Genomic DNA, 14,282 nt, shown 5'->3' on the forward strand with positions numbered 1-14,282 from the left:
GCGCGGGCCGGGCGGGGGCGGCGTCGCCGAGGCCCGGCCTCCCCCCTCGGCGGCCCGGCCCGGCGCAGCCCGCGGGCAGGCGGCGGGCGGCGAGCCCCGCGGGCGGCGGGGGCGGGCGGGCGCGTCGCGGGCGGGCGGGCCACCCCGCCGGGCCAGCCAGTGGCGCGCCGCGCTGAGCCCTCCTCCGCGGGCCGCCCCTCCCCGCCCGCGCCCCTCCCGCAGGACTGCGCGCCGGAGCCCGTTCCGCGTCCCCGCCGCCGGGAGGAGGTGCCCGCACGCTCGCGGCGCGCGCTGGCCCCGGACTCGGCCTGTGGGCGATTTCCTCCGGACCCAGGCTCCGCGCCCGAGGAGGAAGATGCAGACCTTTCTCAAAGGGAAGAGAGTTGGCTACTGGCTGAGCGAGAAGAAAATCAAGAAGCTCAATTTCCAGGCCTTCGCCGAGCTGTGCAGGTAAAGAGGGACGCGGCTCCGAAGCCCGGGGACCCCCGGCTCAGCCTCAGCGGTCGCTGGGGAGGCGAGGGCAAAAAGGGAAGGAGCGGTGAGCGCGGAGGCTGCGTGCGCGGAGCCAGGTGGCCGTGGGGCCGCCGGCAGGTCGGAGGGGAGCGGTGGCCAGTATGGGCGATGGTTCGGACCGGGGCTCTCAGGTGCACTGTGCCCGGCCCCGAAGCCCCCAGCCGCGCGGGGAGCGCTTCTGGAGGCTGGCGGAGGTCCTGGGCAATCCGGGGGTCCGCGCTGTCAGCTGGGGGTTTGAGGGTACTTTTGCACAGACGTGTTTGTCTTCCTTGGTCACCTTCCCCGTAGTGGAGAAGGGCACCAACGTTTATGGGCCACCTACTACGTGCCACGCGTGTGCTCGGCTCCTGGAGCTGTCATTGCATATCACTCGGTTGAGCCCCATTGAAGCGAGCAGCAATACTTGGCTTGTCTGTGGTGATTTGCTGTCTCATTAGAGCCTCACAACAGCCTTGCAAATTGGCCAGGGTGGTGATTCTAGGCCACGTGTCTGAGAAGGGGTACCGACCAGCTAGCGAGAGGGGTGGGGTACCTTCCTGGGTCCCTTGGCTTAGGAGTGGCTTGTGTAAAGAAGGGGCTGTGTAAATGTACGGCCTTCTGCCATCTGCTGGGTGCCCCCCTCCCACCATGCTCAGTGGTGGAGACTGGGCGTTCGGTAGATTACATTTTTGGTAAATTACAGAAGTATGGAGTCTTGGGTCAGGTGTGCCTTGTCTTGCTCCACAACTGTGGCTTTGCCCCTGAAATACTGTTAAATTCCCTTTTCAATGAAAGCCTGAGGGGCTCTGATTTTCCAAGCCTTTTGCAAACTCCAGGTGGAAACCTTTGTTACGCAGTGTCTCCATTTGGTAGATTTGATTTTTGAAAATGGGCCCCAGGTGCATTTTTGACTCTGTTGAGTACCCAGACATCTTGGAGAATGGAATAGTTGGGTCTTTTTATCCTTGGTGTGCAGGGCAAGGCGCCGTCTGAATTGGCACATGCTGGCAGCACCTGGGTGCTCCTCACTGCTGTCCCCAGGGCCTTCTGCACCTCCATCCAGTGCAAGTAGCACAGGCGCTTTCTCCTGGTTGGCTGCCTCTCCCAAGCAGGCTTCGTTGGGATTTTCATGGCGGGCAAGGCATGCAGAGTGGCCCTAGGAGTTTATAAGGAAATCAGGAGGAACCGGAGCCAGAGCTTTGACGATGGGGTATAGGGCTTCTGGAACATTGAAAAAGGACATTGGAGTATTGCGCCCCAGATACACACTCTTATGAAAAGGGTGCCCTAGACACTGAAGAAATTTGGAGAAGACCCTGTGGCTTTCTGGAAGTCCTGTTGTGATGTGGGGCACCGGAGCTCCCCCTGCCGTCATCATGTAAGACTTGGGAGATCCCAGTTAACACTTTGCACCTTTTTTACTGATAGGTGTTGTGTCACTCTTTCTGTAACCAAAGCTTGAGATTTGTCCTTGGGTTGGTAGGTTTTACTCAGTAATTAGCAGACTCTAGTAAAAGAGTCCTGGCTGACTCAGGGCCGGGACCTCATGCCAGACTTGCTGGCTTGCCCTTCTTTTGGACCTCCCTGCCTTTGAAGGGGTAGGGGCTCAGGGCACCCAGAGGGGCAACTGTTCTGGGGAAAATTGGGAGTAGAGTGTTAATTTTTGTAGAAGGGCTGTTGAGTTCAAGGTCTGGTTGCCTTCCTTTGTCCAAATATTGGCTTCAAAAAGAAGGCAAAGGCCTCTAGGCCATTCTAGAAACCCAGGAAGCCCACTCTGTTTTCATTACCGAAGCTTTAGATGTTTTGTTGGGTAAGCTTAAGAAGGAAAAGAAAACACCAAAAAGAGTTTTTGTTTCTTCTTCCACTTCCAGGGCAGTGCCCTCTGGTGGCCACATTTCTATGCTGGCTGCAAAATCTTCCAACTCTTGGGATGGTGACCGGGGCCTATGCTGTTTTGTTTGGTGTGAATGTCCATGAGACAGTGTGGACGGTTGTCTTCATCACTCAGCCTCTGAGGGTGCAGTCCTTCTGTATTGATGGATGATCAATATTGATGGATGATGAATTCTGTATTGAAAAGTCCAGGGATGTTGGAGATGACTTGATGTTGCTCTGAATGTTTGGGGGCAGTGCCCTCACCAGAGGGAATTGCTGGCCTGGCCTGGGATGAGTTGTTTAGTTCAGTGTCAGGCCTTATAAAAACCTTATCAAGACGGGGAGAGGTTGTCTGGTCCAGCCTTGTTTTACAGATGTGGAAATGGGTGCCAGACGGAGCAGCCTCCATACTTCTGCTCTTTTCCTGTGCCTTCTTCATTGAGTCCAACCTAGTGACCTTGAGATGTGCTCAGAGAGCAAAGCCTTTCTTTCTGGGCACTTCCAACAGAAGGTGCCCTTGTTCTCTTCTCAGGGGTCCAGCTGCTTCTGTTTTGTCCCTAGCTAGGGACACTTTCCTTGCAAGACTGAGTTGTGCCCTCCACAAGTGTAGTGCCCTGTTCTCCCAGAGGTCAGTGCCTGTGGGTGGCATCAATAGGTGGTTGAGCCAAGTCCTGGGAAGTGCCCCACCTACATGAGGCAGGTACAAGGGCCAGCCCTTTCAGCTGTGAGGCCTGATAGGATGGGGCCTCTGGCCAGCCAGCAGATGAGCCTTGGAATCAGCTTGTTTTCAGTGGTACTGTTTGTTCCTGTTCCTCCTCTGTGTCTTCCCCTCTCTGTGGGGACACAAGGACATGGCTCTGGTTGAGTTCATTTTCCCCTCCCACCTGCCTCCCAGTTCCTAGGCTGGGGCCACCTCATATCCTCTCTTTGTGGCTTTTTCAAGGTGCCTAGAAGAGGCCCCCAAGAAGCAGCGGACGGCTAAAGTTGTGGGTCGGACAGATCAAGAAATTTCAGGGAGCTTCTGTGTTTGTTTTGTCCCTGTGGTGCTCCTTTGGGGAATGCTGGCTGGCTTGGGTTCCTTTCGTTCATGTTCTCTGTGCCTCTCCTTTTCTGCCGGTGGAGCTACAGGAGGTTGTGACAGAGGCACATGGCATCATGAAGCCCTCTGATATACCGTGTGGGTGAACGTTGTCTGTCTTTACTATAACGACAGCTGATTTTTAATGAGTTGCTTCTAAGTACCTCCTTGCATCTCATCCTTCTAGCAGCCAGGGGTGGAGAGATGGGGAAAATGAGACTCCGCATGCAGAAGGGACTGGCACAGCCTGTCGGAGGGCTTCCCTGAGCTCAGGCTGGAGCCTTGCCACCTAGAGTGCAGCCTCCTTGTTTATTAGGTGTCTCCTTGCCAGCTGAGGCCCAGCCATTGTAGAGGCTCAGCAGGAGAATGCCTGTGAAGTTCTTGTCTTCAGAGCACTCAGAATCCAGCTGGGCCCACTCTGCTTTTGGGACTCATGCTCAGGGAGCCATCTCAAACCATGCACGTTGTTTGTCTCTGTCTTTTCCCACTGGGGACCCATTTGTAAGGTTCCCAGAAGGCACCATGGAGTTCACTGATGCGCTTGTTTACTGAAAGCCTTCTAGAATCCATGCTTGGTGTTAGGCAGGGGGTTGGGGTACAGTGCCTAGAGCATACCAGGGAGAGTAGGTGCTGTTGAGCCTATCCCTTTCCCTTGGGCCCTACATTTCTTCTTCTTTTTGGTAGTGCAAGGAATTGAACCCTGGGCCTTTCACATGCTAGACAAGCACTCTTCCACTGAGCTACCCACCATCCCCATTTTTTCCTTTAAATTAGAGCCATCCTGAGGCCACTGTGTTCCAGGATGGCTTAGCACTTTGGGCTGGAAGTCTTCCAGGAGATTCTGCAGAAGGAGAAAGGAGGCTGTTTTCCAGAATTCCATGATGCCAATCTGGGTTGGTATTTATTCGTTGATTTTAATGGCAGGATTTGCCACCATCTTGGAGGCTTGGAGGTGGGAGGAGGTTCTGACTTAGGTTTCCTTTGTGTGGCACATGGGGAATATCCATAACTGAACCTTGCAAATAAGCCTTTCCTGACAGCCTCCTAGGGAGTAGACCGGACTTCTTGTCAGAGCAAATACCCATCTGGATGCAGAATGTCTTTGATGAGGCTGTGAAGGTTTCAGGCCAAGCTCTACAGCTGACCACGCATGTGACACCCATTTGGTGGTGTTCTTGGATTTGGTAGTTTGCAAGTGGCCCTGAGGTCTGTGATGTTAGCTAATCATGGGGTGTGGAGTTTGTGGCTTGGCTGATGGTTCTATTTTCCTTTAATGCATGACCTATCTGAATCCCACAGTGCCCACTCCTGCCCCCATAGACTGCTGTTCTCACCTATTTTCTGGGTGGGGAAACTGAGAAAATTATTTGACTGCAAGGTGATACTCTCATCTTTTTAAGTGTGGAGATTGGAGAGTTTGTGCTGGACTTCCTGGAAATGCCCTCTCTGTTAGTGATTTAGAACAGGCTTGTGCTTGCGTTTCTCTTCTGGTAGTGAGATGCAGGAATTCACATTGTTGGGGCTGACTAGGCATCACCAGGCAGAGCTAGGCTTATTGGCATGGCAGGCTGGGTGCCTCTGATCCTAAGCATTGAACCACTCTGTCTCCACTAGTTATTTCTCCCAGTGGGCTAGCAGGTTTGGATTATCTAATAAAATCCAAGTGAAGTGCCTTGTAAGTACAGTTCCTGAGCAGCTGGATGTAAGCAGTGTTTCTGTCCCCATTTATATTTTGCATTTGGCTGGTAAGTTTACTTCCGAGGTATGCTATGGCACCTTCTTCCTTCCTTGGCAGAGCCACTGACTGAACCCCTAACCCCTTCCTGCATGAATTGGGCCTTGGAGAGCTGGCCTAAATTGGTGTGGCCTTGCTTTGGAAGGTGTTGCAGTCCTGGGAGGGAAACCCAGGCCCGGCATGTCCAGAGTCACACAGAGGGGCTATGGCAGAGGATGCCCTGCTCTAGTACCAGGGTTCCTGCCCCCTGCTCACTGAAGCCTCCTCTGGAGGTGGGATCCAGGGTGCATGCTGGAGCAGGTTGGCCCATTCCCATTGGGCTGTTCAAATCCCTCTGGGCCTTGTCGTCTTGCTACAGGTCTCCTCAGAAAACAGCCTTGTGGCTGTGATTCCCCAGCAGGGTTTCATGGGCTTTTTTATAAGCCAACACAATGCTAGTTCTTAGGACACCCCCTTACCCCCCACTTTTAGGGGTTAGCAGGGTGGATCTGTAACTGGCTGGAGATTGGAGAAACACTTCCAGGAGGGAGCTCTCGATCCAGGCTCCCCCAGGCCCATGAACACTGGGTGCCCTTCTCTGTTAAACTTCAGGGTGTCCCAGGGCATGCCTGCCAGCAGAGCCTACCTAATGGGCTCTGCTAACCACCAGCTGCCCCTGGAGAGTGAATCAGTGTGCACAGTCAGGTCAGAGGCCCTCCCAGCTTCTGGAGAGGTCTTATTTTTCCTCCTTTTGCTCAAGTTGAAGCTTCAGTAATGCTTAGGGAACCCCAGTGGCTGGGCTTGCTCCTTCTCTGTCTGTGTTCACTGTCTTGCTTATTGTCTGTTTCACTTTTAAAAAATAGATTCCGTGAAGGTAGAGACTTGAGCGGTTTTATTTATTGCTGGAACCCCAGTGTCTACCACAGGCACATAGGAGCTGAGAAGTTTGTCCTGCTGGTTTTGGAAGCCTTTTCCATGACCCTGTGGCTCAGCCAAAGCCTCTTGTGACTCCGCATGCTCTGGTCCAGGAGGAAGCCTCTGGAGCAGGTTGGGGAGCTTGTGGGCCTTGTTCTTTGATTAGCTCAGCAGCTCCCCAGCATCTGCCTCAGCACCCTGTGCTGTGTGCTGGCCTCTGCCTCTGGAGTCTGGGAGAGGAGGGTAAGCAGCCTCAGATGCACTGGACACACTCCGGGTGCAAGCAGAACCAGGAAACCTGCAAACCAGAGAACTGTGGTGGGGTGGCTGCCACCACTTAGCACTCTGTGGCCTCTCTGAGGAGGTGGCATTTAATGAGAGGCCTGAGAGCTCCCTACAGAAGCTGAAGGGTGGGCAGTGTTCACTGTCTGACTGCCTTGGTCCTGGGTTCTGAGTTCCACATGCACCCAGGGGAGCCACCGAGGGAAGGAGAGGTAGCTCTGGTCATAACTGCAGGCTTTAGACAGGTGGTCAGAGGAAGCATGAGGGTGTCCATGCTGCGCCTGTTCCCTGACAGTGGAGAAGGCCTGGAGGAGCTGCAGCTGTGCTCTGGGCTGAGGATCAGACAACGCACTTGGTCTGCCTTGAGTCTAGCCTTTTTGTTCAGGGAATAAGCAGCTTTGGACCTTGGGGTGGGTGGGCCCAGGTAAGCTGTCATTTCCCAGAGCCAGGGTTAGGCCTCAGTGCCCTGGGGGGTGGGGTGGGCAGATGCCCCCAACTGATGGCTGGTGAGTGTTCATTAAGCCACCGTGCGCCAGGCTGATCCCATCAGGACCTGGGCTCAGGGTTTCTTCATGAGGAATAAAATGGTGGTGGTCTGTTATATTCTCTCCGCAGGTGAGCAACTGATGCTTGTTCTCCTTGGCAGTCATTTGTCACTGCCTAACAGTGCTTGCCCAACAGAAGGCACAAGGAGCACTGATGAGAGTGGCATGTCCTTGTGCCCAGCCCTCCTCAGACATGAAGCTCTCAGGGGAAGGGACTGTGGTCTCTTTGTGGAACACCCTGAAGATGCTTCTGGGAAACTCAAACTGATATTTCCTAAGTGTGTCTCTCGACCTCACTCCAAAACTGTCAGACATGGGAAGCACTGAGTTCAACAAGGCTGAACCAACACTGCAGGCTTCTGGGGATGGGGATCTCCAGTAGGGTGTTGCAGAGCTTTCCAGGGAGGTCTCTGTCCCCAGCGCTCCTGGCTGCACAGTGTGGATTCCTGACCTTCTCCTCGGCACTTGGGCTGGGAGACCCTGGAGGGAGCTCCATCTGGCCAGGCAAGGCAGGGCACAGCTGCTGCCCAGCTCTTCCTGCTGGTAGCTGCCTTTTGGGAAATCCCTTCTCCCTACCTGTTAGGATTTTTTGCCTCCGGCTTCTGGTTTGCTATAGAGTACTGAACGGTGGATCTGGAGGCTTGAAAGGAGCTAGTTTTGCATGGGAGACCCTCCTGGGACCACTCTGTCTAGATTGAGGAGGGGAGGGGCACTGGTGCAAGCTGAGGTGTTTTCCTCTGCAGTTTGTGCTGTGAATGCATGGGCTCCTCGGCTGCTATCTGCCTATGGCCTGGGGAGGGCCCAAGCTGGGACCGAAGGACGAAGGACGTGGAGCTTGTTAGGTGCTTGCTGTGCCTAGGAGGGCTGTTTTACTTCCCCTCTGCTCCTTTGTCCAATGGCTTGTGCCAAATCTCAGGGGGGAGAACCCACCATGGGCCAGGCATGATTGTAGATTGGAAACATACCCTCGTAGATGGGTATGGGTAGTGTGTCTCCATTTGCTAGATGAGAACTGAGGCTCAGGGAGAAGCGAAATGACCACTGTGAGTGTCGGAGCTGGGATTTATTCTCAGGGCTCGCTGACTCCTGAAACCATGCGGTCTTTTGCCTGCCACTAAGGCATGGCACTCAACTTCAGAAGAAAACCAAAGGTTCTGTTTTGGGCATCTTCTGTGTGCAGTTTTTGGGCCCACCACCCAACTGTGGCTGAGATGGCAATAAACTCAGCTTGAGACTTGGCTACCTGGCTGCAGGTGCCGGGGCATGTGATCCACCTCGCTGGCTTCTGCTCCTGCATCGTGCAGTCTAGTCCAAGTGGCCTTGCACCCTGGGGCTGTGAGCACGGTGGTGCCTGGTCAGTGACAGGAGCCCAGCCTGCCTTCTCTTCCAGGGTGGGCCTGGGGTCCCAGGCGTCTCTGGTGGGAGCCCAGCCCAGGCAGCAGGTAGCTCCCCTGCAGTCTTTTTTTTGGCTGTCTTCCAGTGCCACTGACCAGCTCACTGGTCTCCGGGAGGACTGGGGCGAGCGAGGTAGGTGGGTGCCCGGGTGCGAGGAGATCTCTCGTGGCAGTTTCACTTTCATTTCTGCTTCACACCCTATTTCCACTCAGCAGCCAGGGCTGGGCTGCGGAGGTGAGGAAACATCTGGACCCCACACTGGGGTACCCACACTGGGTCACTGTTCCTACTGCTGGTGCCTGTGCTTACGCACCCCCGGAAGGGATCTGGGGTGGGCCTAGCATCTTCTTTTGAAAGGCACCCCACTCCTTCCTTCCCATGCTCACACACCAAGTGCCTGCTGGGTGCGGGGAGCTCCTGGGTCAGGGACGGCTGGTGAGAGTTCTGGGATAGTCGTTAAGCCACAGTGCGCCAGGCTGATCCCATCAGGACCTTGGGCTCAGGGTTTCTTCATGAGGAATAAAATGGTGGTGGTCTGTTGTCTTCTCTCTGCAAGGTGGACTTTCCTCTGTGCCCTGCATCCTCACTGCCTTACATGAGTGGGACAGTGACTCTGGAGGACTGTGCTGTGAGCCCCGAGCTGTAGAGCCTGAAGGGGTGGCTTAGATTAGAAGCTGGTCTTGCTGAGCCTAAAGCTGACTTACTTTAAGATTTTATGAAAGTCCTAACTTTTGTACTGGGAACCTTGAAAAAGAAAGGAGATGCTGGCTCTCCCGTCAGAGGCCTGTTGTCGCCTCCCTAGAGTGGCCTGGGCCGCGGTGTGGAGTCCAGTGTGAAAGAAGTTCTGTTTCCTACACCTAGTCCTTACCTCTACCCTGTGTTCAAGGAGATTTGGGTGCCCAGCGCCCTTGGCTGCTTTGCAGTGGGCTGAAGCTGTGGGGTGGGGTGGCAGGTCCTGGCCCAGCTTCTAGCCTTGTAAATAAGCAGGCAGGGTACCCCTGCTGGTGGGAAAAGTGCTTCCTGAGCTTGAGGATCCCACCAGGTGCCTGTAGCAAAACTGCCGAGTTGTCCCTGGGCTGCGAGATTTTAAGTGGTGCAAGTGGTTTCCGTCAGTGGACTTGGTTGGTAGCCCCCTCCTGTCAGGGTCTTTCCTTTAGCTTTGCTAGGAATTCTTTGCCTTTGGGATGCTCTCCTGGAAAGGGTTGGGGGAGTGGGTGGTTGTCACCTTCCCTAGGGCAGCCACTGGGATGTGGGTAGTTCTGGTGTGCCTTTGCATCAGCAGCAGGCTGGGATTGCCCAGAAAATGAGACCTTGTAGATGGCTGCAGACCTGGTCCCACTGCTGTGTCCTCTGTCCTCTCCCTCTCCACTAATCAGCAGACATGGTGAGTCATCAGGGTAAGGTCAACCGGCTAAGAGGCAAGTATGGCTGATTCCTGCAAGCCGTGGGTGATAGGTTACAACAGAGACCCAGTGCCACAGGATCTTGTGATAAAGGGCGAAGGATTGACTCCTGTAAGTGCTAAATTCTTGGAGGGTTCTGGCTTTGAGCATAGGTGAATTCAGGGGCTCAGTGCTGGTCCTTGGACCTGTGTCTGTGCTCTCCTGTTCTCTCCCACTGTGGCTTCGTTCTCAGGCCCATGTTGTGGTGCACCATGAGTGCTCACAATGACCTTTACCCTGGGCTAGGCGCTGTGCACTCTCTCTCATGATCTGTGCCACAGTTCTGTCGGGTGTGTTTAGTACCCCAGTTTCCTAACCAGACTTGCTGGGGTTCCCACAGCTAGTGGTTGGCTGAGATTCAGAGCTGGGCGAGTTGGCTCCAAGCCAGTACCCTAGGCCCTAGGTGCATAGGGACCTGGACTCATTCTGATTTGTCAGCCTCAGCCAGTGCCTGTCTCTGAAGCTGGTGCTGGGCCTGGGGGTGTTATGCACCGGGGTGGGCTGGGTGTAGAGCTAGGCGAAATCTCCAGAGGGAAGCTGGGAACTGTTCCTGGAGGGAGTGGGGTGAATGTGGCAGCCAGGGGGAGGTGGATGGACTCCCTGGTTCTGGTTCCAGTGGCTGGTGGGGGCCAGGAGGAGGGCAGGTACTACTTTCTATGGCTTCCAGCTTTTTACAGGGATTGCGAAGACCAGGGTAGGGGCCTGAGGGTGTGCACGTATTGTCCAGGGCCAGGACACTGTTCCCAAGAGGAAAGGGGAGAGTACCCCCACAAATTGGAGCCGAATGTTGAGACTCCTGCCTTTGCCTTTCTCCTCAAATAAACCCGGTTCTGGCTTATTGCTGTGGCCAGGCCAACAAAGGCAGATTCTGAGGGTCTTGGCCCAGAAGCCAGTGGGTGGGCATCCTGGAGAAAGTCCTGCCCCTCCCCTGCCTTGGAGGGTGGCATTTTCCAGGGCCTGGGGATAGGCTCCCTGGGGCTCAGGGTGAAGGGTGATGTCTTCTCTGGCCTTCTGTCTCTGTGGGGAACCTTGGTGTTTTGACACTGAAGTGTTTTGGAGTGAAACAGTCTCCTGTTATGTAAACACAATCAGCCTGTTGCTGCTTGGCCCTGTCCCCACTCAGGGAGAGCTGAGGTCTCTTTTTGCCAGGATGCTGAGGGCTCTGTGAGCCAGGAGCATCTGTGGCTGATCGATTGGGGGGTTCTTGGAGCTGGAGGGGGCGCTGGTCCAGGAAGGGCCTCTGACAGGTCCGTGACTTGATTGTAGCCATGTGCAAAGCCTGACCCTGGCCCTCCCCCAGCTGAACAGGCCTGGTAGGAAGTGTGGGGAGGACACCCTGAGAGTGTTTCCACCTGGAAGGGGGAGGAAGTGGTCATTGGATGGCTGCTGGCCACTAACACAGGCTGTTACAATCCTCAGGGCCAGTCATGAGGGCCCCAGGCAAAGAGAGTTGACCGGAGGCTGGGAGAAGGCTCATGGCAGTTGAGCCTGGCTAGGAGTTTGGGTTCCTCAGGGTCCTTTCTGGAGCCAGTGGGAGGAGTGAGGAGAAACTGCTCAAGGCCTCTTGCCTGAGGCTTGCTTGGCCTCTGGGGGGTGCCTCTGCTTGTTGGTCCAGATTCTTAGAGGCTTGGATCTCTTTAGGGATGACCATGTCAGGGGCAGCTAGGCAGAGGCAGTGCTGGTGGGAAAGCTTTGGAAGGAAGGACTGCTCAAAGCCTTCCCCTTTGCTGTGGCCACCATGGACAGCAGGGCTATTCTGACCTTTGTCCTCCCCAGAGTAGCCTCTTGGGTCTTTAGGAGCTGTCCAGGGAGGCAGGGATTGGGATTGGAGAGCTTGTGGGCCTGCACTGATGTCCGCATGCAAGGGTCAAGCTCAGGTCCCTGGGAAATGAATTTGCTGCCTGTCAATTCCATTAAGCCGGTAGGACTGCTGAGTGGACAGTGGAAAGACCCCAGGGAAGTGCCTGGGTCTGTTGTGTGAATCTGTGAGGGGTCTTCTATCTATCTGCTGATGAAAACAGCACTGGAAATGGAAACAAACTTGACAAGTTTGGAGACCTGACCCATAAAATTGCAGAAGTCTGGGTTGGGGCTGGGCTCAGCGGTAGAGCGCTTGCCTAGCATGTGTGAGGCACTGGGATTGATTCTCAGCACCACATAAAAATGCAATAAATAAAATATAGGTATTATGTCCATCTACAACTAAAAAAAATAAAAAAATTGCAGAAGTCTCAGGGGCAGGCTAATGATCAATTTGTGAATAGCACTGGACAGCTTCTATTAAAAAGTAGTACTGAGCATGATTGCAGAGCACAGCACATCAGGGGCATGAAATGAAAAGCAAGTGTCCCTCTCGCCAGCCCAGTCTCCAGAGGCAATGTGTTGCCACCTTCTTGTGTGCTCTAGACCTGTGCTGTCTTTGTACAGGCAAGCATGTGCATGCGTGCGTGTGCGTACACACACACACACACACACACACACACACAATATGGCTCTCCTGTGCTAACTTTTTCATTTAACAAAGCTTATAGATGATTCCATATTGGCACTGACTTTGAGCTCTCAGTGGCCAGGAAATAATGTGAATATAGCTTTATTTTGCTGTTCTCATACAGCCTCAGGCTCTAACAAACCGCTTGTCAGTCTCCTCTTGGGGACTAGGCCCGCCCCAAGCTCATGGTTGCTCTTTTCCCTCGTCTCAGCCTAGGCTGCTGTAACAAACGCCGTCGACGTTCAGTTCCTGTAGTTCTGGGAGCTGAAGTCAGAGATCAGGGCCTGGTAGACTTGGCTCCTGGTGACGATATCCTGGCTTCTTAATGAGTCCATGGGGGGACTGGGGGCACCCTCCTCCTGATTGCATCTGACCCTAATTATCTTCCAAAGACCCCCACCTCCAAATACCATTACTCTGGGTATTAGGGCTTCAAATTTTTGAGTTTTGGGGGTTATGCAGACATTCAGTCCATATCATCCAGGCACTTTAGAGGAGGTAGGTAGTATGAGGCTCATCCCCTAAGCCTGGAAGGGGCTTCAGCATATACAGGTCCCCATGCCTCTTGCTCCTAGTGCATGTGACCCTTAGTACAGGTGCTGTGCTAGAGAAGGCTGTTAGGAGTGCTCAATCAGCCCAGGGCATGCGTGAGCCCCCTGTCCTAGTCTGTAAAACGGGTACCAGTACCCAATTGGGAGGCAGTTTGAGGGATCACAGGAGATGAGGATGGCTTGATAGAGATGGTTTCTTATGCATATGGATGGTCTGATTATAATTTACCCTTATAATTCCCCCCTCCCCCCCGCCCCCCACTGAAGATTTATATATATAGTTTTTGGTACTGGGGATTGAACTCAGGAGCACTCCACCACTGAGCCACATCCTGTACTTTGTTTAGAGACAGGGTGTTGCTAAGTTGCTTAGTGCCTTGCTTTTGCTGAGGCTGGGTCTGAACTCATGATCCTCCTGTCTTAGCCTCCTGAGCTGCTGGGATTACAAGCATGTGCCATGGCACCCAGCTTGAAGATATGTTTTTGAGCTGGTGATCATTACTGATCTTCCAGCTGGAAAAGGGAGGGCTGTGGGTGTGGCCCTTATACCAGCGAGGACCCATCTTGGTCAGTATCTCCTCCCTATCTTCCTGCCAGCCAGGGTGAGAAGATGTGGCCAGTGGAGGGCTGGTGAGGTCCTCTCCACCCAGTTAGTCCCATTTTCTCAGCTGCTCCCTAGTTCCAGCAATACCCTGGAGCCCAGGGTGCTTCTGGGAAGGGCCCCCAGCCAGCCCCTGACTTGTGCCGTGCCTCAGTAGGAAACGAAAGGGTGTCATGTTTTCCCTGAAATGTTCTGTCTTCTGCAAGATAGTTTAACATCATGGAAGAAAAATTTGAAAGGACAGATCGTTCCTCCACCCCCACCCATACACATTTCCTTTTTGTATATTCTCTTCCCTTTTTGTATCTAACTGTCATAGAGTTGAAATCATTGTACATGTAGCATTTTGGTTTCTGCTTTTGGCACATAGCAGTGTAGTGTAAACATTCTTTGTTTATAGTCTTTAGTTTTTTTTGTTTTTTTTTTTTTAGTGCTAGTATTGAATTCAGGCCCTTGCACACAGTAAGCACTTGCTCTGCCCCTAAGTTGAGCTGCTAGCCCCAGGAAAAGTTCATTTTAAGTTTAATTTTTATTCTTTTTCTATGGAAAAATTTTTAACATATACAAAAGAAAGAATAATAGCACCATAGCACCTCCTTGATACCAAGTGATAGTCACTATAACTTATGACTGCTATTTTATTTACTTGTAGTTCTTTGAGGTGAATTCCAAATATCTGATTTCATATGTAAATGCTTTTGTGTGATCTTTTTTTTTTAATTTTTTTTTAACTATGTATGGACACAATATCTTTATTTTGTTTATGTATTTTTATGTGGTACTGAGGATCAAACCCATGGTCTCACATGTGCGAGACGAGTGCTCTACTGCTGAGCCACAACCCCAGCCCCGCTTTTGTGTGATCTTTAAGAACTAAGGAAATATTAAAAAAAAAATCAGA

The 14,282-nt window shown here is 53.2% G+C and overlaps 1 protein-coding gene across 2 annotated transcripts in view; it reads left to right on the forward strand.

The window, feature by feature from the left end:
• The first annotated feature begins 220 nt into the window (after window positions 1–220).
• Itpk1 (inositol-tetrakisphosphate 1-kinase) overlaps window positions 221–14,282 on the forward strand; it is a 131,090-nt gene continuing 117,028 nt past the window's right edge. The window contains exon 1 of one of the 2 annotated variants that reach the window (XM_046440610.2): window positions 221–450. In XM_046440610.2, the coding sequence (XP_046296566.1) occupies window positions 356–450 (95 nt within the window). In that variant the 5' untranslated portion in view covers window positions 221–355. The remainder of the gene's footprint in view (window positions 451–14,282) is intronic. The other variant, XM_046440611.2, reaches the window with a different exon arrangement.

The sequence above is a fragment of the Marmota monax genome, unplaced genomic scaffold, assembly GCF_021218885.2.
Source record: "Marmota monax isolate L192 unplaced genomic scaffold, Marmota_monax_Labrador192_F-V1.1 WCK01_AAM20220418_F8-fsc00017, whole genome shotgun sequence".
NCBI classification, from domain to species: domain Eukaryota; kingdom Metazoa; phylum Chordata; class Mammalia; order Rodentia; family Sciuridae; genus Marmota; species Marmota monax.